The sequence below is a fragment of the Castor canadensis genome, chromosome 8 (assembly GCF_047511655.1).
Source record: "Castor canadensis chromosome 8, mCasCan1.hap1v2, whole genome shotgun sequence".
Taxonomy (NCBI): domain Eukaryota; kingdom Metazoa; phylum Chordata; class Mammalia; order Rodentia; family Castoridae; genus Castor; species Castor canadensis.
This window is the reverse complement of record NC_133393.1, coordinates 129,263,606-129,291,253: the sequence shown is the minus strand read 5'-3', so window position 1 is coordinate 129,291,253 and position 27,648 is coordinate 129,263,606. Positions and strand designations below refer to the sequence as shown.

Here is a 27,648-nt window from a genome sequence, read left to right as displayed (position 1 = left end):
ATTAATAAAACCTTGTAGAACATTTGAATTTCAAATGACTGGTAATATCAAAGCCAAAAATATCATACAGGGATAATGTGGGAAAAACAGTAAATAAAAGAGTCTCTCTACAAAGGAAAAAAAAAACCATTATTCTGCTTCTTCACAGCAGTACATTTCAGAAAAATATGGAGCAAAATTGTCAGAATTGTAACAGAAAAAATTTAACAATATCCATGTGCTCCTTTATTGTTATTTTTCTCAGTACCTGTATTACAGAAAGCAGTCAATAAATATTTGTTAATTGAATGAGAGTGCAATACATTAAAATCTGAGTGAGTGAGCAGCCAGTGGCTCACACCTGTAATCCTAGCTAGTCAGGAGGCAGAGATCAGGAGGCTCTTGTTTCGAAGTCAGCCCAGGCATATACTTTGCAAGACCCTATCTCAAAAACACTCATCACAAGAAAGGGCTGGTGGAGTGGCTCAAGGTGTGGGCCCTGAAAAACAAAAGTGAATGAGCAATCTTTTCAAATTAATAAAGAAAAGACTATAATAAAATATACTCTCCCTGAATTTCGAAAAAGAGGACTAGATTATTTTTTCTTATTAATTTTTAAGTACTAAAGAGTCTGCATGATTTTAAATTCTACTTGTTATTAAACATTATTTATATTTTTATCTTTGTTTACCCAAGAGTACATAATCTGATTTTTATGTTGTATGGAGTCATAATAATGAACATAAGTTCTTACTTATCTATCTAAAAGTGTGTAATTTATTGACTCATTTAAAATCTAGGAAGCTTGTTTTGATAAGCCATTAGTAAGTACTTTTGATACAATCTCCAAAACTTATCCTTAGGGTTCTCCTTTTAGTTATTTCCACCACCACTCCTCTATCCAACACCATGATCTCTAACTGGGCTGTGAAGTATCGAGTGATATTTTTATAAGCAGGATTTATTTCAGTATGACAGGATAAAGAAGTTGAGGGGGAGAAAAATCTCCTGCTCCCCATGCAGGAAATGGAAGGAAAGCCTCCCAGACAAATCTTTCTGGTTCTGCTCTCCCTTCTCCTTACCCCACTTTTCCACCTAGCATTATGAATTTCCTTATAAAACATTGGTTGGGTCATATGGCTCCATGCTCAGACTTTGCAAGGACTTCCCAGTATATTTAGACAGCACATATACGAGACTGTATAGGATCACTTCTTTGCCCAACACTCTGCACTTAACTCTTACACTTGAACTAGACTGACATAGCTACTGACATAGCTGCTGGCATTTATACGTGTTCTTCACTATTAGGGACACTTCCAGATCTAGGTTCAAATGTTACTTTTCTGACCACCATTTACAAAACAACACATATACTCATCACTTTCCATCCTTTTATCCTATTATATTTTATTTTTTATTACATTATTTTATTATATCTTATATTTCACTTTTCTGAAAATATATTGTTTACTATTTTATTATCTTCCTTCTGACAAATATACAAGCTTGTTGAGAGCAAAGATCCTTTTGGTATTGTTAGTTGTATTTTCCAAATATAGTACAATTAAATAGACAAATAGTTGAACTCCCCATATTTATTGAATGAATAAGTAAAAGAGTTCAGTTGATTAGTCAGTCATTCTACTAACCCTTATAAAAATAATTCAGAAAGTTTTGAATTATTAATTATTCAAAACTATGCAAGTCATTTGTTTCGATTTACAACCTTTTCCTTATTTCAGAGTGATGGAGGCAAAAGTCAGTTTAGAGGGATGTTTGTTATTTGGGTTCTGAGAGGGGCACTGAGGGAGAACTTTGAGTACTACAGGAGAGAAAAAGCTTAAGGCGACATATTACAGGCACATCTCCCATAGTCTTCTTCACTTCTTGTAAATATCCGGATATCCATACCATGAAGCAGTGTAATAGTTGGTGATAAAATCTTGCTCTTTCAACAGGATTACTTCCATTTGGTTATGAGTGTCCAAAGAGTGATTCCAGGAAAGAGAGAGAAAAAGAGGGGTGGTAGGGGAGGAAGGAAGGAAGAAAGGAAGGATGGAAGAAAGGAAGGATGGAAGAAAGGAAGGAAGGAAGGAAGGAAGGATGGAAGGAAGGAAGGGAGAGAGGGTCTATCCATTTCTACAGCTGGACCAAATTAGAAAGCCAGATGAAATTCTCTGGTTTGGTTTTGGATCCAAAAAACTGCAGTTGTGGTTGAACACCACATTATTTTCAGCAAGTAACATGGAGAGTCCCATCAGCAGATACGGACTGGGTGGTGAAAGTGTTGGTAAGTTTATGCAGATACCTTAGCAAATGGCCCTTAGGAACATTAAAATGTCATTTCTGGTGAAATGGAAAATTAGAGCTAGTAAGTTTAAAAACAGTCATCTCAAAAATTCCCTTTTGCAAACTGACCCATGTCTTGTTTGAGGTTTGCTTATGCTTACCCTAGACAAACGTTTGAAAAGCCTTCTTTGCCCACTGGCCAGCACATCTATTTAATGAAGATGGTTTTTGTTTGTTTATTTTGTTTCTGAGGTGAAGCAATAATTTCAGGGTAACTAGATTATTTTTCTTAAACGTAGGTATAAAAAAAAAGGGAGACGTGCTTGACAGAATATATTATACTATATCACACTATATAAAAATGTGATGGCATTTGTAGAATATATAATTAAAACCTTTCATTTATCTATTCTGAAGCTTGAATCAGGAAGTATAATTTAATTTCATTATAAAAATATTTGCCAAAGTTTAAAATTAAAAAATTTTCAATGATTTATTAGAAATGCCCCCAAAAAGCCAGGTGCCATTGGCTCATGCCTATAATCCTAGCTACTTGAGAGGCTGAGATCAGGAAGAGCAAGGTTTAAGTTCAGCCTGGCAAATAGTTCTCAAGATCTCATCTCCAAAAATATTGAGAGAAAAATGGACTGGGAGTGTGGCTCAAGAGTAGAGTGCCTGCTTTGCAAGTCATAAGCCCTGAGTTCAAATCACCCCAAAAAATGCCCAACTAAGTTTGTTTGTGAATGAGTAGAAATACATAAATGAGTTAATGAAGTCATGATTACAAAAAGGGCCTATAAAGTAGCTCTCACTCTTCTCTTTTTTTAGGATTTCCTTTAAATGCTAAGGTCTGGCATGATGACTTATGTTTGTAATCCAAGTTTGTGTGAGGTGTAGGTAGGAGAATTGTGACCCAGGCAAATGGGAGACTCTACTTGAAAAACAACTAAAAAAAAAGGCTTGAGTATGTGATTCAAACAATAGCATGCTTGTCTAATAAGCATGCATCCTGAGTTCAAGCCAAAAAAAAACGAAAACTCAAAACAACAAATAACAGAATTTCTTTTTAGTTTTATTATTATATAGTGTTGAAATATTGTCATGATTATTAATTATGGATATCCAAATGTATGAAAATTTTGGTATATGGTGCTAATTAAAAACGTTTCCTAAATTAGCATCACTATAAAATTAAGTACATACATTTAATCTTGTTATTTCTATAGGTTCAAAATGGCACCTCATTTAAAAAGTTATTTTTCATCCTTACTATTGTTTTTTTGGTGTTGTTGCTTACCTAATTACATTTTATTAATGTCATTAAAATTATTAATACTGTAAAGATCAAAGAGGTTAAATGACTGCCCAGAAAGAAAGCACATTAGTGAAAGAAGTCTTAGCATTTTCATGCAACTTTAGTGATGATAGTATATGCTAAATTGCCAAAGAGTGACTGCGAAATCTCTGAGATATAGAACATGACCATATGTGAAGTGCAAATTAGTTAAGAAGTAGAAGTTTTAAGACTATTGTAATGCAAAAGTTTCCAAATTAAGAGCTTGTATGATATGGCTTGAGAAATGTGGGGAACTCTTCAAAGACAAAGACATTACATTATTCCTTGAATTCTTCCATTATGGCTTAATTCTTAAAAGATTTTTCAAGAGACTCCTTATTAAATTCAGAATCCTTTGGTGTATATAGTATTTTGATCCATGACTAAATTAAGCCATTATCTTTATTTATATGCTCATGCATTCAACAAATATTCAGACTCATACCCTGTGCAGAACATTGTGTTAGATGCTGAGGTACCCTCTTGAAAAGTATTGAAAGCAGATGTGGGTCCATTCTAATGAGGGATACATGCTCTTCTATGCATATACATAGGGAAAGTAGGCAGAAAAGAATAAGGGGCAAACAGTGATAGGTGCTATGCCAAAAACAAGTAAGTAACTGAACTGATAAGCCAGCAAGCTGAGAGCAAAACTCAAGGCCTTGCGTGTAGCGTATATGGTACGACAATCTGACCTGAATTAGGAGTAGTGGACAGGTATAGGAGAACCAGTACCCAAAGAGAAATGGGAAACATTAGGGACAAAATTATTGATTTCAGAGTGATAGGACCTGAGAATTCATGGAATTTGGAGGCAGAAGTCCTCTTTCTGAGGCTTGATTTTCTACACCTTTTATAAGACTTAGCTTGCACTTTGCTGGGATTTACCGAGAGGATCATCTGAAACAGAATACATGAAAAGGCTTTCTATATTGTATATGAGTGAGTAAATGTTAATGATTATTATTATCTTTGCCAAAATGATGAACAGGTGAATTTCTCTGGCTATCCCTACTGTGAATTAATCTTAATGAATAAAGCATTAAAATAAGCCACCTAGGAAGCCCTGCTTAGTTGGCAAAGCCTGTTTAGAGAGCAGATTAAATCTGGGGCTTTACAGTCACAGTCTTTGAATACTAAGTACTGCCCTGGGTGAATTTCATCAACTCCTTCAGAAAGATTCATGCATTGATTGGAGAACCAGTTCTTGGAATTTATGTTTGAACTCCCTTTTTTCCCCCCAGTGTTATTTTTCCTTTCCACACTTAAATATATTCATGGAAGAAAATGATACTTGGAATTGAGGAAGGAAGAGATGGGGTTAAAATTAAGCCACATATTAACCATATTTAAGGATTACAAACTTTGTCTCTAAAAAAGTCTTTTTCTAAGGAATTTCCAAAAATATATACTCTAACGATGTTCTTCAGACCATAAAGGTTGTAAACAAGAATCATACATAAAGGTTGATGAAGTTGAGGAAGTGAATCTAAAAGTAATGGCACACCCTCCCCATGCCTTTGTACTTTCTTGTCCTGTTCCATCTCCATTTGCATGGAGAACGCATGTACTCATGGCATCCATTCATAGATCTATATCAGGTGCACAAGAGATCAGAGGATCAACACAGGGAAATGGGATTGAGAAAAAGACAGGGAAAGGGGTTAGAGAGGAATGAGATTGACACGGATGCTGACCACGTTCATGGCCAAAATGGAGTTAGGAATTTGGGAAAGAATCTTTAATGGTGGTGATCCATGACCTAGGAAAACTGTAGTGTGTTTTTCTACTTAGATGCTTCCCTCTTTTCCTTTCCAAGTGACAAATGAGACTATGTTTCATTTCAAGATTCCACTCTGAGTCATGCTCACTGTGATCACAAATAAATCTAGACCCGCCAGCACTCATGCCCTCCTCTTCTGGTTGCCCAGTCTACTCTGCAGCATCAGTTCTGGGAAGAACAATCCACATACCCACAAGAAATTTTCCCAATGTACTTTTAGGTTATTCCAAAGTTTATTCCCAGAATGGACATTTACCAGATCCAGAACACATCTATTATAATTTTATTTTCCCTGGCTTCCAAAGGGATACGTATTAAATTAACAATTTGGAGATGTAACAGCTGAATTACTCTACTGAAGGTCACATCTCAGTTCCTTTTGCTAACTGGATATTAGAACAGAAAAATAAGAAGTTAAGTTTTCTAGTGTAGGATTTTGTGAATTAGGAGAATCTAGGAGGCATGGCTATAATTTATTTTATAAAATTATCAAACTTGAGAATCATGAATCAAAAGGGCAGAACTTCTTCTAATCAAACATTTTTGTAGACTTTACTTAGGTGAACCTATAATTTCACAAAATATTTTAGAAAAATTGTAGGCAGAATAATGGTTTGTCAAAGATGTATGCATTGACCCAAACAATGTATGCACATGTGAATAAAAGAATATTAAAATAAAATAAAAATGATAGTAAAAAAAGTAAAAAATAAAGTTTAAAAAAATGATGTCTGCATTTTAATTCCCATTTCTTGTGCCACGTTACATCACGTGGCAATGAATAATTAAGGTACCTTAGAGAATTAAGGGTGCTACTCAGCTGACCTTAAAATAAAGAGATTAGCCTGCAATATTTGGATGACCCAATGTAATCACGAGATCCTTGAACATGGAAAAAGAATGTACAAGAATCACTGTCAGAGTGATGTGATACCAGGAAAACCTAAAGCCATGGCTGTGGTTGAAGATCTGGGGCTGAAAAGCTAAAGAATGTGAGCAATCTCTATCAGGTGAATGAATGCATTCTCTCTTAGAGACACCCAAAGGAATGCCATCCTGTGGACACCTTGATTTTAACCCACTGAAACTCATTTTGGATTTCTGGATTCAGGGGCTAATCTGTGTTGCTTTAAGGTACTAAATTTATGGTTACTTGTGATATGAATAGTCAGAAACTGACATAGGAACCCATCTGCCTCATTTGTCCCCATCCCTCACTATACTCTAGGTATTCTTTCTTTTGCTCTGTTACCACAAAGTTAACTGATCAAGTGCAGATTTGCGTGAGTCACAGTACATTGATGGATATATGAATGATCTAAGACATAAGGTCATAAGCTCATGAGCTATTATTTCTAGTTGCAAAAGTCAATCAATAAAAACATCCAGAGGAACAAAAGAGCTATAGCCCAGGTCTCCACAGCCACTCTTTACGCCAGTTCTCTGTCACCAGAAGGACTTACTAAACTTCTTCACACCCCATTATCTTCTCGTAAAGACAATTGTGAGGTTATTAAACTCTGGAAAGTTAAACTGACCTTATAAATTGAAAGTGACATTTTGAAGATGAACAAAATGTCAATTAGTAAGTTTAAACTTCCAGTCTTGAAAGAAGGAAGAATAAAAAGTGAAAAACAAGCCATCTCTAAACATCTGAACATACTGTATTAATTTTCATCCAACATGAAACTACTAGTCTGTGACTAGCTAGCTTCCAATCTCTCCTGCACAATCTCTTGAAGACCCTGTATATTTTTATCTTTTCTTAAATTTGTATTATTTGTGGACACAGTAGGTAGGTATAAAGCAGACCATGAATGAACCATTGTATCCCCTGTGGGGACCTTCTGTTTAATTAACCTTGTATTTTGTCTATTGTATTTATATTTTTGATTTGAAAAAATAAGGCAGAGATACTATCTACAGAAGATAACTGAAACTGTGCAAAAATTATAAAGGGGTTTTCTCAGTTAGTGTAGGAAGTCACACAAAGTCAGGGATTTGGACTCTAGGGTCATTAATGGGAGATCATTTCAATAGTGCAAAGAATCTTTAAGGAAATCTCTTGGTTGTCTATATTTTTTAAAGTTACTGGAGAGTATAGTTAACAGACAACTTTAAAAATCACTGCCTTAATGTTACAAAACACTGGTTGTACTAAGGGAAGGTCACACACAGGAAGGTTAGGGTAAAAGAAGGAAACTAAGAACTTGAATATGATTAATGTACTCTCTATATAAGAATGAATATAGAAATCTTAACCACCATAAGAAGGGACTAAGGTAGAATGAAGAAAATTAGGGGAGATAAACCAATTGGGGTTACAATATATCTGTACATGAAAATATCACAAGGAAACTCCCTATGTAACTACTTATATTTCAAACAAGCAAAAATATCACGTTTTTCTTTTCATTTTTTTCTTCTACAAAATTGGAGAACAGGAGGATGGAACAGGTCCTGCCCTGTGGGGAGGGTTGGTACCAGGGAGTGGGGGGAGGTGGCAGGGGAACTGAGTAAAAGGGTGAATATGGTGAAAAAGATGTGTACACATGTATGTAAAAGCACAAATGATACCTAGTGATACCATTCCAGGAATGGGGGGAGGGAGGGGAATAAAGGAGAGCTGTGGGAGGGGTGAATTCAAATAAGATATATTTTATACATTAGAACATTTGTAAATGTCACAATGCACCCCACCCAGCACAATAAGAAAAGAAAAGAAAAGAAAAAAGAAACAAAAAGAGACTGAAAAAAATTATTGCCTTTTTTAAAAATTGGAAATATTGCACATCCTAACTAAGGAAATAAAAAACATGGATTTTTACAGAAAATTTAAAAAAATTAAATAAACAAATCATTGCCAATATTAGTATAATGTATCTACCCAATTTTCTTCTTGGAAACTTAGAAGGATTTTTATTGATATGAAGGTAATTCCATTGTTGTGAAAAGGAACAAAAATCAGGCCTGGATTGCAGTATAAGAAGTTTGAGTGAGCATTCAAAAAGATATATTCTACAGAAGAAAGGCTCATGACCATCCTACAGTTTTCAATATTGAAATAATTATTGTGCAATCATCTCTGTGGTTTATGAATAAGTTAACTGCAACTTGTATTTTAAAATCCCAGAGCTATTTTCTGAAACTCCCTTGTGGCGCTTAGGGGAAATCATATAACCCTGGAAAATGTGTATCATCTGAAAGTGTATTAACCACTTAAAGCTCAGCCATTTCCTTGTAAATAGAGCGAGGATATTTGTACTGACAGGTACATATTAAGTTTCAGAACCAAAACTTTTAACACTGAAATAATGAGTACTTACACTATTTGCTCTTAGAAGTCAATTTGTTTTTAGTGGAAACTATTTTATAATGAGTCAACATTATGTCATTTTCAAAACATGTTACATGAATTTGGTAGTAAAAACACATATGAGAATTTTTAAGTCTTCACACTTTATATTTTTATAAAGACACCACTATTGGACTCCAGGGAAAGTGTTCATTTGTAAACAGATTAAGTTAAATGTATTTTAAAACTTATATGCTATGTAGATATAGTTAAACTGCCAATTAATTTAGCTTCTTGGAAAATGGTGTGTTCATGCTATCATAGAGTTACTATGAAAAAAGGAGGGGATTTATTTTTATATTTGAGTATCTCTATACACTTTTCAGTCATGAATTCAGTCACGGACAGCAGTTGGACCTCCAAAATGTAGGCTCCCTCAAATCATTTGGGACTTTCAAAAGCTTCCCTTAGCTCACTCCTGGACTAACTCCACTCCTTCTTCACTTGGAAGCATACCTTTGTCTTCACTTCCTTACATAAAACCTTCTCCCTCAATCCAAGACTGGGAACACTGCTGCTTCTATCAAATGTCATGGTATCATATTCTTCCTTGTGTGGAAGAAGTGCCCGCATGGTATCACAAGTGCATGTATTTGCAACTTTTCATCTAGACTTTCTGCTTCTTGAGATCAGGGGCTATATTCTCTTACAAAATGATAGATACATCTTTAGAGATATTCATGGATGAACTTATGTATAAATGATTAGGTTTTCATTCAAAGGGGAAATCAGAATTTTGAAAGGTAACAAACTCATTTCATACATTTGTAATTGGCTTTAATTTGAATTGCATGTTAGAAAATGGGGAATGATTTTTTTCTTCCATTTTTTTCCAAAGGATATTTAAAATTCTTTATTAAGGGAATATTTTAATATAGTTAACTTATTCCTTGAATATATTGCAACTGCAAGCACCAAATTCAACCTATCTCCAATGTTCCTTCTCTAGTTCCATTCAGCATTTTCATTTCTTGCTTTAAGTAATACAGTTGTATCCTACTTGAATATCTTACTTCTTCTTGTCATGATACTGTTTATTTTAAAAAAAAGCACTTGAATAAAAGTCAAAAATGATAACTTATATGAACTAGTCATTGTCCTTTGCCAGCCACAATTTTTAAGACACTCAATCACCAAGTTTTTTACCATAGGAATCTCCTTCAAAAATCCCAAAACCTCTGCATTAAACATTATCCTCTATTTCTTCCTTTCCTTCTTCATTTAAATATTAGTTTATCCAGGAATGAAGCCTTTTTTGCTTTCTCAGATTTGCAGAAATGTTCCTTGACATATAATGGTGACACAGTCCAATAAACACATTTTGAGTTGAATAGATATGTCAAAAATATATTTCGGGGCCAGGTACATTGGCTCATACCTGTAACTCTACCTATAAAAGTGGTGGAAGGAGGAACTTGTTTCAAGGCCAACCTAGGCAAAAAGTTAGTAAGATCCCTCCCCCACCACCATCTCAACAAAAAAGCTTTGTGTGCATCTGACATCCCAGTTACACTGGAAGTGTGAAGTAAGAGGAGGATCATGGTCCTGGGTGGCCCTAACAAAAAAAAAAAAAAAAAAAAAACCCACAAGACCCTGCCTGAAAATTGTTAAAACAAAAAGGACTGGTGGTATGCCTCAAGCGGTAGACTGTCTGCATATTATGTGTGAAGCCCTGGGTTCATTCCTAGCAAAAGGCAAACTTACCTATAGTTTGAATCTAGTTTGAGTATGCCTCCCAAAAGTTCATATATTGAAAGCTTAGTCCTCTAAGTGGTGATGTTGAGAGGTAAGAGAACCTAGTAGAAGGTCATTAGGTCACTGAATATGAGTATGCTGCCCTCAGAAAGAATTATTGCAATTATCACAGGAGCCTGGTTAGTTCTTAAGAGAGTAGGTTGTTATAAAGTAAGGTCAATCAATTTACTTAGTCTCTTCTTCATGTGTTTCCTTTTTTTTTTTTCCCTATCATGTTGCAACCCAGCCAAGGATTGCTTACCAGCCTTGTATAGAGAGACTCAGACTTTCAGCCTCCCAATGAGTGAGCTAAGTAAACCACTTTTCTTTATGAAATACCCAGCATCAAGTATTTTGTTATAGCAACAGAAAACTAACAAGATACTTAATGAACACCATAGCTTAGCAACTCAGTACACTGTAAAGTATTGATTATTTACCTTCATGATCATGTGGCTGACTGAGTACTATGGTCCACTGGATCCTTATCACTTTTATCACATCACAAAATGAAAACTTCCTAAGTTGAATGATAAGTAGATTGGTAACTATCAGTGTTCTTTCTCAATGCTTCCTTATTACTTTATAACATTTATGATTATTTATCATTTGATTTGGCTTTGCATTTTAAAAAATTTAAATATTAGTATAATTATTAAGCATGCATTTGTTAATGTAAATCTACTTTTAGCTTACAAATGCAAATCACTATATACAAACAATGTTTTAATTAATATATCACCTCATTTGATACTGTTAATATCCATGGCAGAGGTAATTAACCATATTTTATAAGCATGGAGAATGAGATGTAGAACAGTTGACATACAGAGACCAGGATCTGCAGAAGAGACAAAATCAAAAGTCCCACTCAGGGAATTCACTGTTACCATCCTATGTACTGACTTCCATGTTACGCTTCCTTACATGCCGAAAGTGGAAGACCTCCATAAGAGTAGTAACAACTAACATTTATCAAACGCTTACTGTGTGCAAGAATTATCTTTAAAATGTCAGGTGCATCACTCTTTTGGGCTCACAAGAAGCTTCAAGTATTCATTATGATCATTCTCACTTTAGAGATTAACAAACTGAGGCTAACTGAGTTGCAAGATCACAGAATACATATTATGGAGCCCTCTCACTGCCAGAATTTAATCATTAAATATACACACACATGCTAATTATTGGGGGATAGAAGAAGGCTGATGTCTGATATTACTTTCAATTTTTAGTAAGCACAGGAGCATTTTGAGGTACTTTTCAATTTTCTTATGTGAAATGATATTCCACATAATTTCTATTGCACTTGAATGAAATACTGTGCTGTGTGCAATCATTATTTTATATGTGATAATAAGCATATATAAAACAACATCTAGCAGATACAACTAATAGTGACAGTTGTCTGTTATGCTAGATTTAGAGGACACATCAAAGAAACTTCTGGGTTTAAATTTATAACTTATGAAAAATATGTAAATATCATGAGCATTTTTTTGTGATTTATTTGCTTTCATGTAAAATAAAGAGAAATTTGATTCTTTCCTGCTTGTCCTATAGAAAGTAGTTGAGAGCTGTATCAGCTTTGCTCACCATAGGATTGTGTTTTCTAGGCTTGATTGGCTTATTGAGACAAGATAATCTGGGAAAAGTGCATCTGAAGAAAAGATGGAAAAGAAACAAAAAATTTTTAATGGTTGGGTTAACATCCATACTCCATCATGACTCTGTCACAGCATAGAGTTTTTACATTCAGTTAAATAATAGACAGTCACACACACACAGGAAAGATAACAGCAAAGACAATCAATCTTTGGCTACCTTAACATGATGTTACAAAAATGTCAGTCTCCTTAGCTGTTCTATAAAATCAATGTGACACATTGTTCGTTGTAACAAAATGTCTACAAAATTTTCTCTGAAAAAATAGGAAATTGAAAGTAACAAACAGTATTCCAGAAAATATTTTGTTTACTTTTTAGATCCATGTGAAGGATCTATTCTGCATCAGGCCTAAGGATAAAATGTCCTCATTATCATGGAAGTGATGATCTAGAAGGTTGAAGGTCAAAGTTATAAAACAAGAGCTTTAAAAATCAAGTAATTTCAGAGAGTAGAAAAATATAAGAAGTTACAGCATATCAAATGATAGACAATGAGTGATGGAGGCTTCTGTGTGGGTGGATAGAAAGCCATCTTGTCATTGTCTTCCAAGCTAGAAATGAAAACTCCACTGAATATTTTACTACGTAAAATATAGTACATGATTGGAGAAAGACGCACCAAAGCCTGAGAGACTATAATAACCTTGCTGAATGCCTGCTGGATGCTAAGTCATAAGATAAATTATAGTGAGCCACTTTCCAATGATTCAGTAATTCATCAAATCAAAGCTTAGCCAAAACATGAAGACTGAGTTGCTATCAGATCTTCAGAATTTTGCCTTACAAATGGAAAAATTTGCAGCTAACTCTGGCTGAACTAGCATTTTTTTATTGCACATCATTTTTCATTAAAACTATAATTTGTCAGATTAGTGTATTTGATGAACATATTCTCAAAATCTAAAGTGCATCCTTCAATTCAAACAAAATAATTGATAGTATTTGGCAACATTTGAACTTTAAGCAAACATGAGAATTTTGGAAACCAAAGTGACTTAATCTGATCCTTGATATGGCTTCAGGTTCCACGTTGAAAATATAAGAAGCTACCACTCTGAGTTTTAACGTTTTATTAAAAAAGAGTTTTGGAAATTACAAAAAAACATTAATATACTTGTTTTCCCAATTAAATAGCTGTATGGGATGAGGTTTTTATCATATGCACCAAACAATATAATAAATCACACCGGACTAAACAAGGAAGCAGACATAAGAATCTATTAAGCTATATATGAAATAGACTTGCAAATATATAAGAAAGTTCTTGTATAATCTACTCTTCTCATTAAATATTTTTAAATGAAGATATTTTCATAAAATGTTATTCATGTTAACATGGAATGGATTCATCACTTATCTTAATGTATGATGTTATCTTAAAACATTTTTTAGTTATCTGAAATATTTCTTAGTTTTAACTTTGAATGCAATAAAGATAGGCAAAGTACCCTCCATATAGTCTTGTGGGTCTCAAAATATGAATGTTTTTAGAGACTATAGAGGCTTTTGAACAAAATTTTGACAAATGCTGGTTTGTCAGACAGGCATCAGAGAGTAGAGCTGGTATACATGTTGACATAGGACTCAGGCCCTCGCAGAAAGGGATCAGAATAGAGGGAGTACAAGGGGTGGGAGGAAGAAGTAATGGCACCAGGGAGTTCAGCCACTGTCAGATTCTTTAGGGTCTTTTGAGCCTAAAGTTGAGGAATAATGAAGGGAGAATGGCTTTTATATATGAAAGAGAACATATGTCTTTCTGTCTGGCTTATCTTGACATAATGTTCTCCATTTCCATCCATTTTGCAGAAGATGACAGAATTCATTCTTCCCTATGTCTGATTAATATTGCACTGTGGTAAAGAAGGCTGGATAACAACACAGCAAGACACCATTTTGAAAAACAAGAAAACAACCACAAACTTATATGCACGTAGGCTAGTTTTGAAGCACCCATGTAATGGCAGAAACTATTTAAAACAGGATGTGGAGCTAAATGTATTAAAATAGCAAAATATGTAAAGTATATATTGTATGTGGAAAATGCAAGGAAGAGGGGGAAAGAGAGCAAAAGAGGAAGAGACAGAGAGAGACAAAGACAGAGACAGAGACAGAGAGAGAAAGAGAAAGAAAGAAAAAGAGAGAGTGAGCAAGAGAGAAAGAAGATGGATTCTTTTTCCTCCAAACAGATATGTGACTCTGTGTCTACTTATCTGAATCCTGAGTTATCTGTGTTATCTTATTGGCTGCTGTGAAAAGGGAAAATTAGCTTACTGTGTATGTAGGACATGCCTGAAATACCTGAAGTAAAAACAAAATCTGAATAGTGATTACTTCTAGAAAGTAGGATTGGACAGTCAGTTGGGTGAGAGATTATTTCACACTTAACCTTTTATCCTGGTATGCTGTTTAATGCCTCAGCATGTTTCATATTCATATATATTCATATATATATATATATATAATTATAGTCTGTGTATATGTATACATGGGTACTATATACATATACACACACATATATATAATTATATACAACTTTTCTGATGCAAATCTATTAGTAAAAAACAAAAAAACATACTATCAATAAGTCTAAAATACACTTGCCCTGAAGATGTTAAGATAAATGAAAGAGATTGTAGGAAAAATATACATATATATGAGCATAAACACTATACAGGTGAAAGCTAGTTTCATGGCTGTTAGTAAATGCTAAAACTTAGAATGGGAATAATATTAAGGCAAGGGAAGAAAAATTCCCTTATAGTCTGATTTGAAAAGGTGAGCTCATTCACAATATATATAACTCTGAAATATGAAGAGTTTCTATATCAGATACAATCAGTTTAAAGAATAAAATACCATTATACAGTGATTTGCAAATTATGGGAGAAAAGTGACCAATATTGAAAAGTATCAACTACATAATGGTGCATCTATGTATCATAACTTCATGTAGTAAATAAAGATAATGTGAGAGAATAATATTGACAGTGTAGAAAGTATCCACAATTCATTGTTGTATACAAGAGTATTTCTTATATGAGAGCCAAAATGTGTTTATATTTGTATACACTCACACTCAGAGAAAGCAATGAGATAGTTCTTTCTGGGATAGACCTTACTTTCTTTTTTCTCCTAAAATAATTATTCAAATAATAATTATATATATCATATTACTCAAATGAACTAAACTTCTTACTGTCTTCTTTTCCACTTAATTTTAAATAGGCTGAAACAAAGTGCTTTTGTGAAATTTGTAGTAAGGAAAAAGTTATGCTTGAAACCACAGTGTGTAAAAATATAAAATATATTATTTTCTGCCATCAGGGAACTGTCACTGTATTTCATTATATTCTATGCTTCTAGATAATTTCACACATGAAGATCTAGTCATACATCGTTAAATAGATGCTGTAGGGAAGCACTCAATTCCATCCATCCACCCAAAAGAAAAACAATGTCGAGTTTGCTTTGAGGAAACACTGCTAGCAGATTAGCCTTGGCTTTTCACATGAGAAAAAATTGACAGGCAACATATTTGGGGGGATTTATTTAATAGTACCCATCAATTTGATGGTCTCTGAGATTCATTACAATCTGTAGTTCCATGACCCTGATGAAGAAACAATAATAACTAATGAATAATAACAACTATAGGTAGTAATCATTGAAATATGTTACTCATTTATATTTTACCAAGTACTATACTAAAGGTATTGTGCATATGGTATATTTTGATGGCCATAAAATTTCAAATATACCTCGTCAAATCTATTTTAAAGATCAAGACACTTAAGTGTCCAGATTGAACTTTTTGCTTGTTGTTAAGTGCTGTCAGGTTGCTTGAGAAAGTTAAAAATTTGATGTACTTTTCTACAGAACTTGACTTCTTTACTATTTTGTGGTTCCAGAATCACCTTTTGAGTTTATGAGCCATCCTTGATCAAGCAGGATCTGCCATCAGAATTGCAAAGGGAATAGTCAAGTTGTGGTGACCCTGGACTTGAAGTCCAGGGTTGGTTTTAGATTTGAGCAGATGTTCCTCAGTATCCTTCCTGGTCTCAGATAACCTGGATTCTAGTTGTTGGGCTGAGCGGGGCAAGTGCATCACTTTAATCTGTGGTGTGATGAAACTTATTCAACCTCCAACACCCACTAGCACAAACAATGGGATTTTCCACTCACCAGGATAGAAAGTTCATACCTTACCCTTAAGTTCTGAAGCATACATTTTTTGTGCCCAGGACTGTGAATGTATGATATACAAAGAAACTAGTCATTTGACTAACATTCCATATTTCTTTAATATTTCTGACTTTTCTCAGCTGATACTAGTATTGTCTATGAAATATTTTAAACTGATGGAATTAGCTACTTTGTCTCTGCTAAATTCAGTTCATCATTTTTTTCCCCATAATCATGGTTTCATTCTTCTATGTTCTTCTATTTCGTTAGGTGACTTTTAGAAAACTGTTTAAATTTGCTGAGTCTCTGTTTCTACTTCTGAAAATATGATAATAACACATATTAAAAAGATTTTTGATTGTGCAATTTAAAGTGAGATATATGAAAATTCTGAAATAAAAACATAGAATATAGCAAATTGTTTGTTAATATTGTTTCATTTCTTCATCATAGACTCAGGAAATATGCTTTAAAATATGCAAACTTATTCAATGTATTGGTCTCCTAGTACTGATTTCATTAAAAGGTATACAATGACAATGTCAGCTTCCCAAGGTGTAGATAGCTGGAATTTTTCAAAGAGGTTCTCAATTTGTAGAATTTGGTATACTTAATGTTTAGAGTTGTTTTAAGAAAGCTCTTATGACAAAGTCACTTAATTATATTTGTTACTTTATCTTTTTTCCCTAATCCATATAAGCTCATTCATTTTCCTTATTATAAAATTTACATGTTTCAATAGTTTTCTTAAAATAATAATAGTAAAAATTTAAGCTTGCAAATCATCTTGTAATTCCAGGAATTACCTTCAAAAAGATCATCAATTGTTTTTCAACTGTACTATTAGGCATTTATTTTTAATATTCTTGGTTAAGACAAATGTAAAAATGGTTATGGAGATTAACTCTCTACACGTTTCACTCCTAAAAAGTGATATACTTAAGTTATTTTTAGAAAAGAAAGTTATACTGTGGCAACTTAAAAAATATATTATTCACAGAGTTCTTATAAACTGAGGAAATGACCATTTTGAAGGAAATAAATCCCATAACAAATTATTAAATCATTAAATAGACAAGTAGGCCTCTACCTGAATACACTTCTCATTTGCTAAATGTTTGCATCAGTAACTAACCATGAAAGATCTATCAAACTGGGACTTTGGGAGACCACAACTTTGAATAACTTTTAGTTTTGAAAAAAAGTCACTAGCATTAAATGACAGAATGAAAGATTATTGCCTTGTGATATTTTTGGCATGCATTTATTTTTTCTTTGTTCTATTATATTTCTTGGCATTAAGCTATAGAATACTCTCTTGCGAGAAAGGTTTTTGGTGAATTCCTAAAGGAAACACACAAATGAGAAACAGGCAAGACACTGTCAATTGGTTCCAGATTTGAGTAGCATAAAAGAGTTCCCTAAACATAAGAAGTGAAATGGAAATGTTGATCTGTATCATCTTATCATCGTGTATGTGAAGCATTTTCCATATTTAGGAAATTAATAAAAGGTACCCTTATGGCAAACATTAAATTTTTTCAAGTAAATCAATAGATTTCCAAGATTTCAAGATTCTAAGAGTGATGGACAAAAAGGATTCAATACCTCTGAGTTTTCTCCTTTGCATTTTCTTGAGATTATTTGCTCTGTTTATGATTTATAAGACCTTTAGATGAACATAGAAGCAAGTAAACACAGACACAGAAGTCGAGAAGTTTTAAAGAGAAACATTTTCCCTCTGAATTGCCTCATTTGGAGCAAGACTCAATTCTTGGTTAAAAGCTATGGTATTTGAGCTACTTAAGCACATATCTCTCTCCCATTCCATAGGGAATGAGCTGGGCTGTCCTTGCTCACCACGTCCACCTGCACTTCGTTAGAGAGCAGAGTGTTTGCATGCCACACCACGGGAGCCCCACAATGACCTAACTCCACTCAGAGACTGGCGTGACTGGGCTGGTCCCCCCACCCACTTCAGCTCTTGTATCACTGACAATCTGGCAGCCAGCTCCATTCTGACAGAGTTTACAGCATATATTGGTGGATTCTTGTTCATAGTACATCTGCTTTAAGAATTAACGAAAGCAGTGTCAAGGCAGTAAGGTAAGTGCTGTTTTAACTATAGCCCAGGGGATGCTGACTGTTTGGGACAGTGTTTATTGTAACAGGAACAGGAAGAATTCCACAGCAATTTTGCCAATTGCTATTCAACAGCAAATCCACAGTTTTAGCATTGCTTTCACATTTTACTTAATATACTTTCCAAGATTTATGCATTTGAGATAAATTTCACACAGTATATGCTATATTGGTTGGCAAAAGAAGTTATAAAATGTTTCAAGGGTAGAACAAGAAAATAAACACTGAAAAAGTATGGAAATTAAAGTGTTTGTAATTAATTCTAATTAGTTATGTATGTTAGCATTATAGAAACCAACACTGGAGCAAAGAACTGTCACTTCCATCAGAATTTGACATACTTTACAATAATCATACTATTACAATCTGTTAAAACGTATAATAAGCATTCTATGTTAGCTAAAGGACTTGTATGTTCTCATGGATTACTTATTCTTATTTTGTTAATTTTAAAGACATGGCTTTTTGGATGTATGTTTTGAGAAGCATATTGTAAAAAGATTCTGGGAAATGATCTGCTTTTTGCCAAAAGCATTTTCTCTACAGCCACAGGTATTTGAAAAAAATGGGGAGAAGTACAGTGTGTTTTTGCCTCATAGTGGAGGCATTATATGGTTACAAACTCTCTTTGAATTCAGAGCCCTAAGTTTTACTCTGCCAAAAACTACAAAAGCGTTTTTGGTTACTATTCAATGCTCACATTATAGTTACCATGACCATTTTGGTGCATAGTCTACTTAAAATAAAATAGAAGCTTATTAATGAGTCAAGACAAATCTATAGTATTAATGTACTGTAACTTATAAAGAATCCTCGGAATTTGTCATCATGTTTTGTTAGTGCTATGAAACTGACATGATTAAGTCCTGTTAACTAAATTAAGTGCCTCCATCATAATTTTGCCAATAATTTACTAAGAATCTGACTGTATCTTATGTGAGGAATTGAAGACTTTATAACAACTCTGAGTATTTCATCTAATAATGTAAGATTTCTTATTATTCCAAGTTAAAGAGCATATGTTTAAAATTCTTGAACTTCTGAATCCCACTTATTCCAAAACACCTGGATCCAAAAGCTTGTATCATACTTCTCATAGCAAGATCTAACAGACTGTGCTAGCTGTAATGATGTGGGTTCTTTTCACATTGATGAGCTCTCTGGAAGACTTCTACACTTCTCCATAATTCTTCACTCCACAAAACTCCAATTCTTATATTCTAGTTTTTCTTCACTTAAATTGCTAGACCTGTGTTTCCTCTGTATGATTGGAATGTTCTTTATTGATCCTCATCTTAGAAACATGTTCATAGGATAGCAGTTTTGAATTATTTCAAATATGTATTCCTCATGTTTCCTGAGGGCACTCTAAATTAAAACTTTCCTTCATTCCTACCTCTCTCCCCCTTCCATTCTGCAAGGCCACTAAACATGAGCAAACTATGCCACCTTAAATATTGGTATGAAGAAAATAGAGAACTCAGCAGCTATTGAGAGAGAACTTTATTTTAAAATTTGAAAAATTATTTTTTCTCTACTAGCTTCCTCTCTTTCTAGATTTTTCTATAAAACTCTTAGATTATTTGAAATTTATAAAAATTAGTTTCAGAATATAGTTTTGTAATGTGTTTAAAAGCATGGTACGTTAAACAAAACTTTAAATGACATAAATATACGTTCACACCAGGAATTCTGTTTCCCTTCCTTATAACCAACAGCAATATCAAGATACTTTTAAAGGAATGTAACTCCCTTTCACCTTCCATCTCACATGTAATAAGAACAGCTTTCCTAAAGGGAAACCACAGATTGCCCATGTTCTCAATAAGAATCTCCTTGAAACATTTTAATGATGTTGAATGGTAGGGTGTAGTGCACAGTTCACAATTGTCTTTTAATTTACATTTCTTGTGGTATTGAGAGATGTACTGAAGCATTGTTCTGACATTGTGGACAATGAACACTCCCCAGAAGCCTCTTGGAGGAAGGTATTTAACTAAGGAAGGTTGTAAAGGGATGTAGTTGTAAAGAGATAGGCTGATTGTGCCCAGAAGGGGGCGCATGTGTATGCATCTAACCGGAAACTTGTTCTCCACCTCATAGTTGTAACAATACAATGCACCCTTATTCTCATAATTAAATAAAAAAATCTAAAAGATAATAAAGACACTATTTTAGATGCACAACATGCAATATCAAATAACAAAATGCACTTTTGCTAATGAATATAACATTGCAAATTGAGTTTTCCTTTTTCTGAAAGTTTACTATTTTATAATAATTTACATTTCCACTTTATTTAGGATTCAAAACATTTGCTGAAAATGAGTCTAAGTGCGTTTACTCTTTTCTTGGTGTTAATCATTGGCGTCAGTGGTCAATACTATGATGATTATGATTCACCTTTATTCATGTATGGACATCCATCACCAAACTGTGCACCAGAGTGTAACTGCCCTCAAAGCTATCCATCAGCCATGTACTGTGATGAGCTGAAGTTGAAAAGTGTGCCAATGGTACCTGCTGGGATCAAGTACCTTTACCTTAGGAATAACCAGATTGACCATATTGATGAAAAGGCCTTTGAGAACGTAACCGATCTGCAGTGGCTCATCCTAGATCACAACCTCCTAGAAAACTCCAAGATAAAAGGAAAAGTTTTCTCTAAACTAAAACAACTGAAGAAACTGCATATAAACCACAACAATCTAACAGAGTCTGTGGGCCCACTTCCCAAATCTCTGGTGGACCTGCAGCTTACTAATAACAAAATCACAAAGCTAGGGTCCTTTGATGGACTGGTAAACCTGACCTTCATCCATCTTCAACACAATCAGCTCAAAGAAGATACAGTTTCGGCTTCCCTGAAAGGTCTTAAATCACTTGAGTACCTTGACTTGAGCTTCAATCAGATGAGCAAACTGCCTTCTGGACTCCCAGTGTCTCTTTTAACTCTCTATCTAGACAACAATAAGATCAACAACATCCCTGATGAGTATTTCAAGCATTTTAGTGGGCTGCAGTACCTGCGTTTATCTCACAATGAACTGGCTGATGGTGGAATACCTGGAAATTCATTTAATGTATCATCTCTGCTTGAGCTGGATCTCTCCTATAATAAGCTTAAAAACATACCAACTGTTAATGAAAACCTTGAAAACTATTACCTGGAGGTCAATGAAATTGAAAGTAAGTACAAAGCTATTCCTGTGTTTGACTGATGTAGCCTCAAGTTTTTAAGTGCCTAAACTGTGCAATATGAATATTGCATTGGAAGCCATTGAATAAAAATGAATGAAAATGAAAACAATATATCTTTCTAATGCAAATATAGAACAACTTTAGCTTAATTGTATACTATTTGTTTCTAGATTTTCTTTGGAGTATCCAGATGAAGAACAATTAAGATCATAGTACTTAATATCAAATATCTTCTAATTTAATTTCTAGGCTAGTTGATTCTTTATCACTTAGATTTGTGTCCTACATTTACTTCCTGAAAATGAAAGGAACAAGCAAATTCAGAAGAGACATAGCCAGCAGAGGCTCTCAGATCTCCCTCCTACTTATCCACAGACTAGTTACATATTCCCATGATTTTCCCTGATAGCTTGAGACACAAGAAGTTTCTCTTGACCATGATCACTCATGATTATCTTTTATGGAATGGGTGGCCTGCACAATGTTCTGATGAGGACTCTGACAAAAATAAGGAGGGAAAGACTGTGATGAAGGGTTGAACTTTTCTTTAAAAATAGTATTACAGAGCCCCTTTTTCTTCTATACAACCCTTCCCTTCATTTGGTTTTTTTCAGTTTCTTTTTCTTTTATTAGCTAATTTTATTTTTCATTTACTTTCTGAATGGAGTTTTAATTGATCTACTTGAGATGATCTGCAGGAACACCTTTCAATTTAGGCAATACAGACTCAGGTGGGAAATTAAAGGCTATCATTCCCCACTTTACACTCTAACAGAGTTGGACAGAAGAAAGAAGTCATGGTTAACAAATAATATCTTTTTAAATGAAAAATCAGGTGGTGAACGTCCTTTAAAACAGTGATATAAAGTAATTATATCTGCAAAATTATCTACTGAACTTCAACATCATTATCTGATGAAAGTGAGTTCCTTTGTCATGCTGGATATGGCTATCAAAAATTATAGTGTACATTATGAGTACATTTTAAGTCTTTAACCATTTCATGTAACTCCTAGTTGGGTTGAAGTGATGATGATTTCCAACTCAAAACAACCGTGTCTTTGTTGTATCTTGCAAGTCATCAAGATAAAGGTTGGAACTGTTTGTTTGACTATCACGTGATGCACAGTTTAAGCTAACATAGCTTAACTTCTACAGTTGTCACCATTGTAAAATTCACTATGTAGCAATATTTGGAGTTAGGAGGAGGGAAACTCTGACAGACCAAAATGACAAGGGATTTAGGATGGTTGAGGGCTAAAGAAATCCATTTGATTTGGTGATAGATAGGGTTAGTCACAGGACCAAGGTTACTTCTTTTCCTCAAATGAGAAAGAGGAAGGATGGAGATGGAGGTACATTTGGTGGTGCACAGTGTATGAGTGAAGGATGGAAGAGTCAGGATGGGACGTGGGAAAGGTGGCCTATAAGAGAAAGGCCAACTCCTACTCAGTGCCAAGCCAAGGTAGAAATCACAGTGCCTGGCACATACCTTCCTTTCTTCCTTCCTTCCTTGCATTGACATTTGTTCAGGTACTGTTGCCAAGCATCTCTTCAGTTTAGGTTATTTTCCAGGTAATAATCACTCATACCTATTGTTCACATTTTCTTAATATGTTTGTCCTTTTTCATGTATAATATTACATTCAATGTCTAATACAAAGGAATGTATAGTCATTGCCCACTACCTGTGGGGAACTGTTTCCATAACTCCCTGTGGATACAAAAATTCATAGATACTCACATCCCTTATAAGAAATGGTTAGTGGTTGCATATGACCTATGCACATCCTCCCATCTACTTTAAATATCTCTAGAATACTTACATACCTAATGCAGTACACATGCTACCTATATTGTGCAGGTAAAAAAGTCAATAAAAATAAGTCTACATGTTCAATAAAGATGCAATTATTTTCTAAATATTTTTGATCTGTGATTGGTTAAATCTGCAAATGTGAAACCCAGATACACAGAGCCAACTGTATAGCCCCAAACAATTCTGCATATTTCAGATGAGATTGGGCGCATTCAGGTATGGCCATAGACAATTCTGCATGTTTCAGTTCTGTCACTTTAAGCATTACCCTAGTCACAGATCCTTATAATGTGAAGTAATTGGGAAAAGACAAAAATGTTAAAAGGGCATCAGTAATTATTCAGGGTATTTTGTGTACTAATACTATGTGAAGTACATTGCATACCTTAATCTTCATGTAACACATTGAGATATGTCACATCAGATAGAAAGGTCAGCCAGTTAATAAGTTGCAGAGATAGAATTCCAACATAGGTCTATGCTCCATAGGTCTCTTGCTTCATACGTCCTCAATTTGGTACCATAGAACAGTTCTGGAATTAGACTAATGAATTATTAGAGTAAACATCTTGCAGGAAAGCAGTACTATGTGCTTGAGTTTCCACTGATGTCATTGTTAACTAGAATTTGAGAATTAAAGAACAGATAAAGGGCAAGATGAGGTTAAACTGAACAGACATGAAAGTACATAGATAGCTTCTGTGTACACACAGTTATGCAATCCAGTAATTGTTTTAGTGTCTATTAAAATTAAAGTCAGTTTTCACTTGTGGCAGCTTTTCAACCACAGAAGAACATTGGCTCAGAAGCTGGACATTCCATGAGTTGGTTTTTGGCTTGGGGTTTTTAGTCATTGTCATGATATCTGCAAATTCTTTGCAGATCATCTAGTTAAAGTTCTTATTTTCAGATGCAAAAACCAGCAATGCTTATTTGGTGAGGTTGTTCATAAAACATTATTAATTTACATTTTTCAGATCAGACTAAATATTCCAAAATATTTCTTAGGTAATAAGCCACAACTTGTATGCTTTTCTGAATTCTATTCCTAAAGATAATAAGTTTTATTCTTTGAAAAACTTCATGGAATTATCTTACTTACCTAGTTACTGTAAACTAAATATTGCTATAGTTATTTCAGTAGCTTGAAATATAGCTTCAGTGATACATGGTATAAATAACTTTTCTAAGTTAGAAGTCCTGGTTGATAATATTAGATGTTTTGATAATTTTTTAGATGTTTGTTTCAAGTCAATGCAATAAACATGATTAAAAACTTCTATTCTTTAATTTGCAGAGTTTGATGTAAAGAGCTTCTGTAAGATCCTTGGACCATTATCCTATTCCAAGATCAAGCATTTGCGTTTGGATGGCAACCCCCTTTCCCAAAACAGTCTGCCACCTGATATGTATGAATGTCTACGTGTAGCAAATGAAATCACTGTTAATTAATATCTGCTAATTCCAATTATGTTGAGGTATCTTCTGGAGCAATTTATGGTTAAGTTTTCTTTGTGTATGTAAAGTTTTTGTAGTACCTAGTTTTTGTAGCTGTTTATTACTTCCATGAATATTAAATAATGAGGGAAAATGTTTTGTAAACATTTACCACTTTTTTAAATAAAGGAAAGATGAAAAGCAGGCCTATTTCATCTCAAGGACACACATGCACATACATTCTTACATACATAGATAGCAAACTCAAGCTTCTTTGTAAATTTAATTTTTCTTATGTCTCTACTTTCAAGTGATATGCAAAGCCTTTTTACTAGTTGTAAGGAAGTCACCAAGGTTTTACAATCTCTACACCTAAATTTAATGGACCTCAAAGCATAGATTAAATATATGTGGATATTTACTGACCAAAATAATCTTGATATGGTCAAACTTTTTGTTGAAAAATAAGTGGTATCTTTTGAAATCAATAATTTTCCAAAATACTAAATAAAATTTGTGAAGTTCCATGTATCTACAGAAGTATATTTAGTATTAAGAATTTGAATACTTACCTAGTTGAATGTTTCTTTTCTAGAATTGTCACTCTAAGACATGTATGTTTCTTTTTGATTATTTGCATGTTATGTTTAACAAGCTAATAGCAAAATAAACATAGCAAATGGCATCATTGTGTTTGATTTCTTCTGAAATTCATGTCTGTCATTTATAAAATACATAAAAGATTACATTAAAATTCAAAATGTATAACTAGCCTGTATTTTACTGATAGGAACATAGAATTTCCTACTAAATAGTCTCTTTCTAGCATTCACTTACATGGAGTTATTAAACACATCTTATAATAGGTATTACATGTCTCAATATGTTAGATATTATTTCCATTTCAGTTATTTTTACTCATTCATATGTAATTGTATCTTATTAGCTAATAAGGTGCCATAAGATCTCAGCAGTTACTTTGTGGTTATTAAACAAAAATGGTGGATAACTCACAAAATTTAACATGTTGAATAAATTTTTTAAATTCTGAAAGTAAGATTTTAAATAAAAGTCATCATATATTGAAGTCAATGCATTTGAAACATTGATTTTGAGCTTTATAGTCCAGTAGCAATAGGAACACCCATGATTCTAAACAGTAGAAAATAGGGCATATACCTTATATAAAAATAATTTCTTTGTTTACCTAGTAAACAATGAAGTATGCACTCAAAAATATTCTCATCCCATATCAGTGCATATGTAAACAGTATGTGTCAAAACAGTATCTTGTCTAAAGCATGGAATGTTTTAAGAGAACAGTTTTAGTTAACTCTATTTTATGGTTAATGGTCTATCACCAAAAGACTCTCATCATTTAAGAATGAGTTGGCTAGCAGATGTGTGAGATGTAAATTACAGTAGGTAAGCTGTGGGAGTTTTTTGATTCTCATGCTTTTTCTATATAAAGTCATGTGTTTTGAACTATAATAGCACTCAAGCCATTTATTGATAAAAACTTAAAATTTATTTTCTCTCAACAAAACTATATGATAGAAAAAATTAAAAGATTTCCTTTCCCTATTTATTGAATTCATCATCAGTGCTTGGTAACCTATTATCAAGCAGGGAGTAGATAATGGGCCATGTATTCTCTTAAGCAAGAAGATATGAATTTAAATGGGTTTCATCTCCATGCTGCTTAGGAGAAACAGTTCATCTGGCAGCCTGTCTACATGTTTAAAAGCCTTTGATTTATTTCTGACCAAGGCACTATGTTATTCTAAAGTCTTAAAAAGTGCAACTAGAAAAACCCAGAAATTCCCTTTACAGTTAAAGGTATTTTGAGAAAGACCAAGTTAAGTAGAAGATGACACTTCCTTGTGGGACCATCTGATAGAAGCAATAGTAAGACCCAGGCTTGGAATAGCTCCTCTTTCCAGTGCTCAGACTTCATCTTCTTAGGGAAGATCTAAAGAGAGAAGCTGCCAGATAGCTTGCTCTGTCACTCCCTGAGCCAGTCCTAGGCAGTTGCAGAGGACAGCAAATCTGGAGACTGACTTATTGCCCCTCCGTAATCATTCCAGCTAGGGTGGTGTTTTTCAAAATTCCTAGTTTTGGTACTTTTCTAAATTCAGATTACCAGAAACAGTACCCCAGATATACAGACCTAGTTATTTATGCTACATTTTTAAACTGTGTTCATGAGTGATTCTTAGACTGGTACTCAGTGTCACATATTTTTCAAAACACTGACTTAGTGTGATTCTATGATTAAGCCAGTGAAGTCTCAAACTGTTCAAGGCAGGGAAGTCCTTTTCTCTAGAGAAGCCCTAAAGAGAGAGAAACCTGCTGTTAGCAGCATACATATAGGAGATATTGCCTTTTCCATATTCAGATATATTTGAGCTTCTGACCTTCAATATCTTCTACTTTACCAATAAAAACGTCAGTTTCATAAAGAGCAGGAGGCACTCCTACCCCTGACTTGCTTGAGAGTTGCTGATAACATTTCCTGCCTGCCGGTGTTTCCCTTCAGAGATGCTCAGTTTGTACTCTCTCAAGACAGATCACTTAGAATTCATTTTGGTTAAATTTTCCAGAAGATACCAAGGGAAGATACAAGGAGATTCTTTCAATTGTCTCACTAACAATGATTTTGGTTTCATCTCTTTCTGGATAAACTGCCCCTTGAATGGGTTAAAGTCATGATACCCAGGG

At 34.0% G+C, this 27,648-nt stretch overlaps 1 protein-coding gene across 1 annotated transcript; it reads left to right on the top strand.

The window, feature by feature from the left end:
- Positions 1 to 18,165: 18,165 nt before the first annotated feature.
- Lum (lumican) lies at positions 18,166 to 25,612 on the top strand. The gene is made up of 3 exons (XM_020182386.2): positions 18,166 to 18,434; positions 20,774 to 21,659; positions 24,788 to 25,612. Exons 2-3 carry the CDS (start codon positions 20,795 to 20,797, stop codon positions 24,940 to 24,942), a joined length of 1,020 nt encoding a protein of 339 aa, XP_020037975.1. The 5' UTR covers positions 18,166 to 18,434; positions 20,774 to 20,794; the 3' UTR covers positions 24,943 to 25,612.
- Positions 25,613 to 27,648: the final 2,036 nt, after the last annotated feature.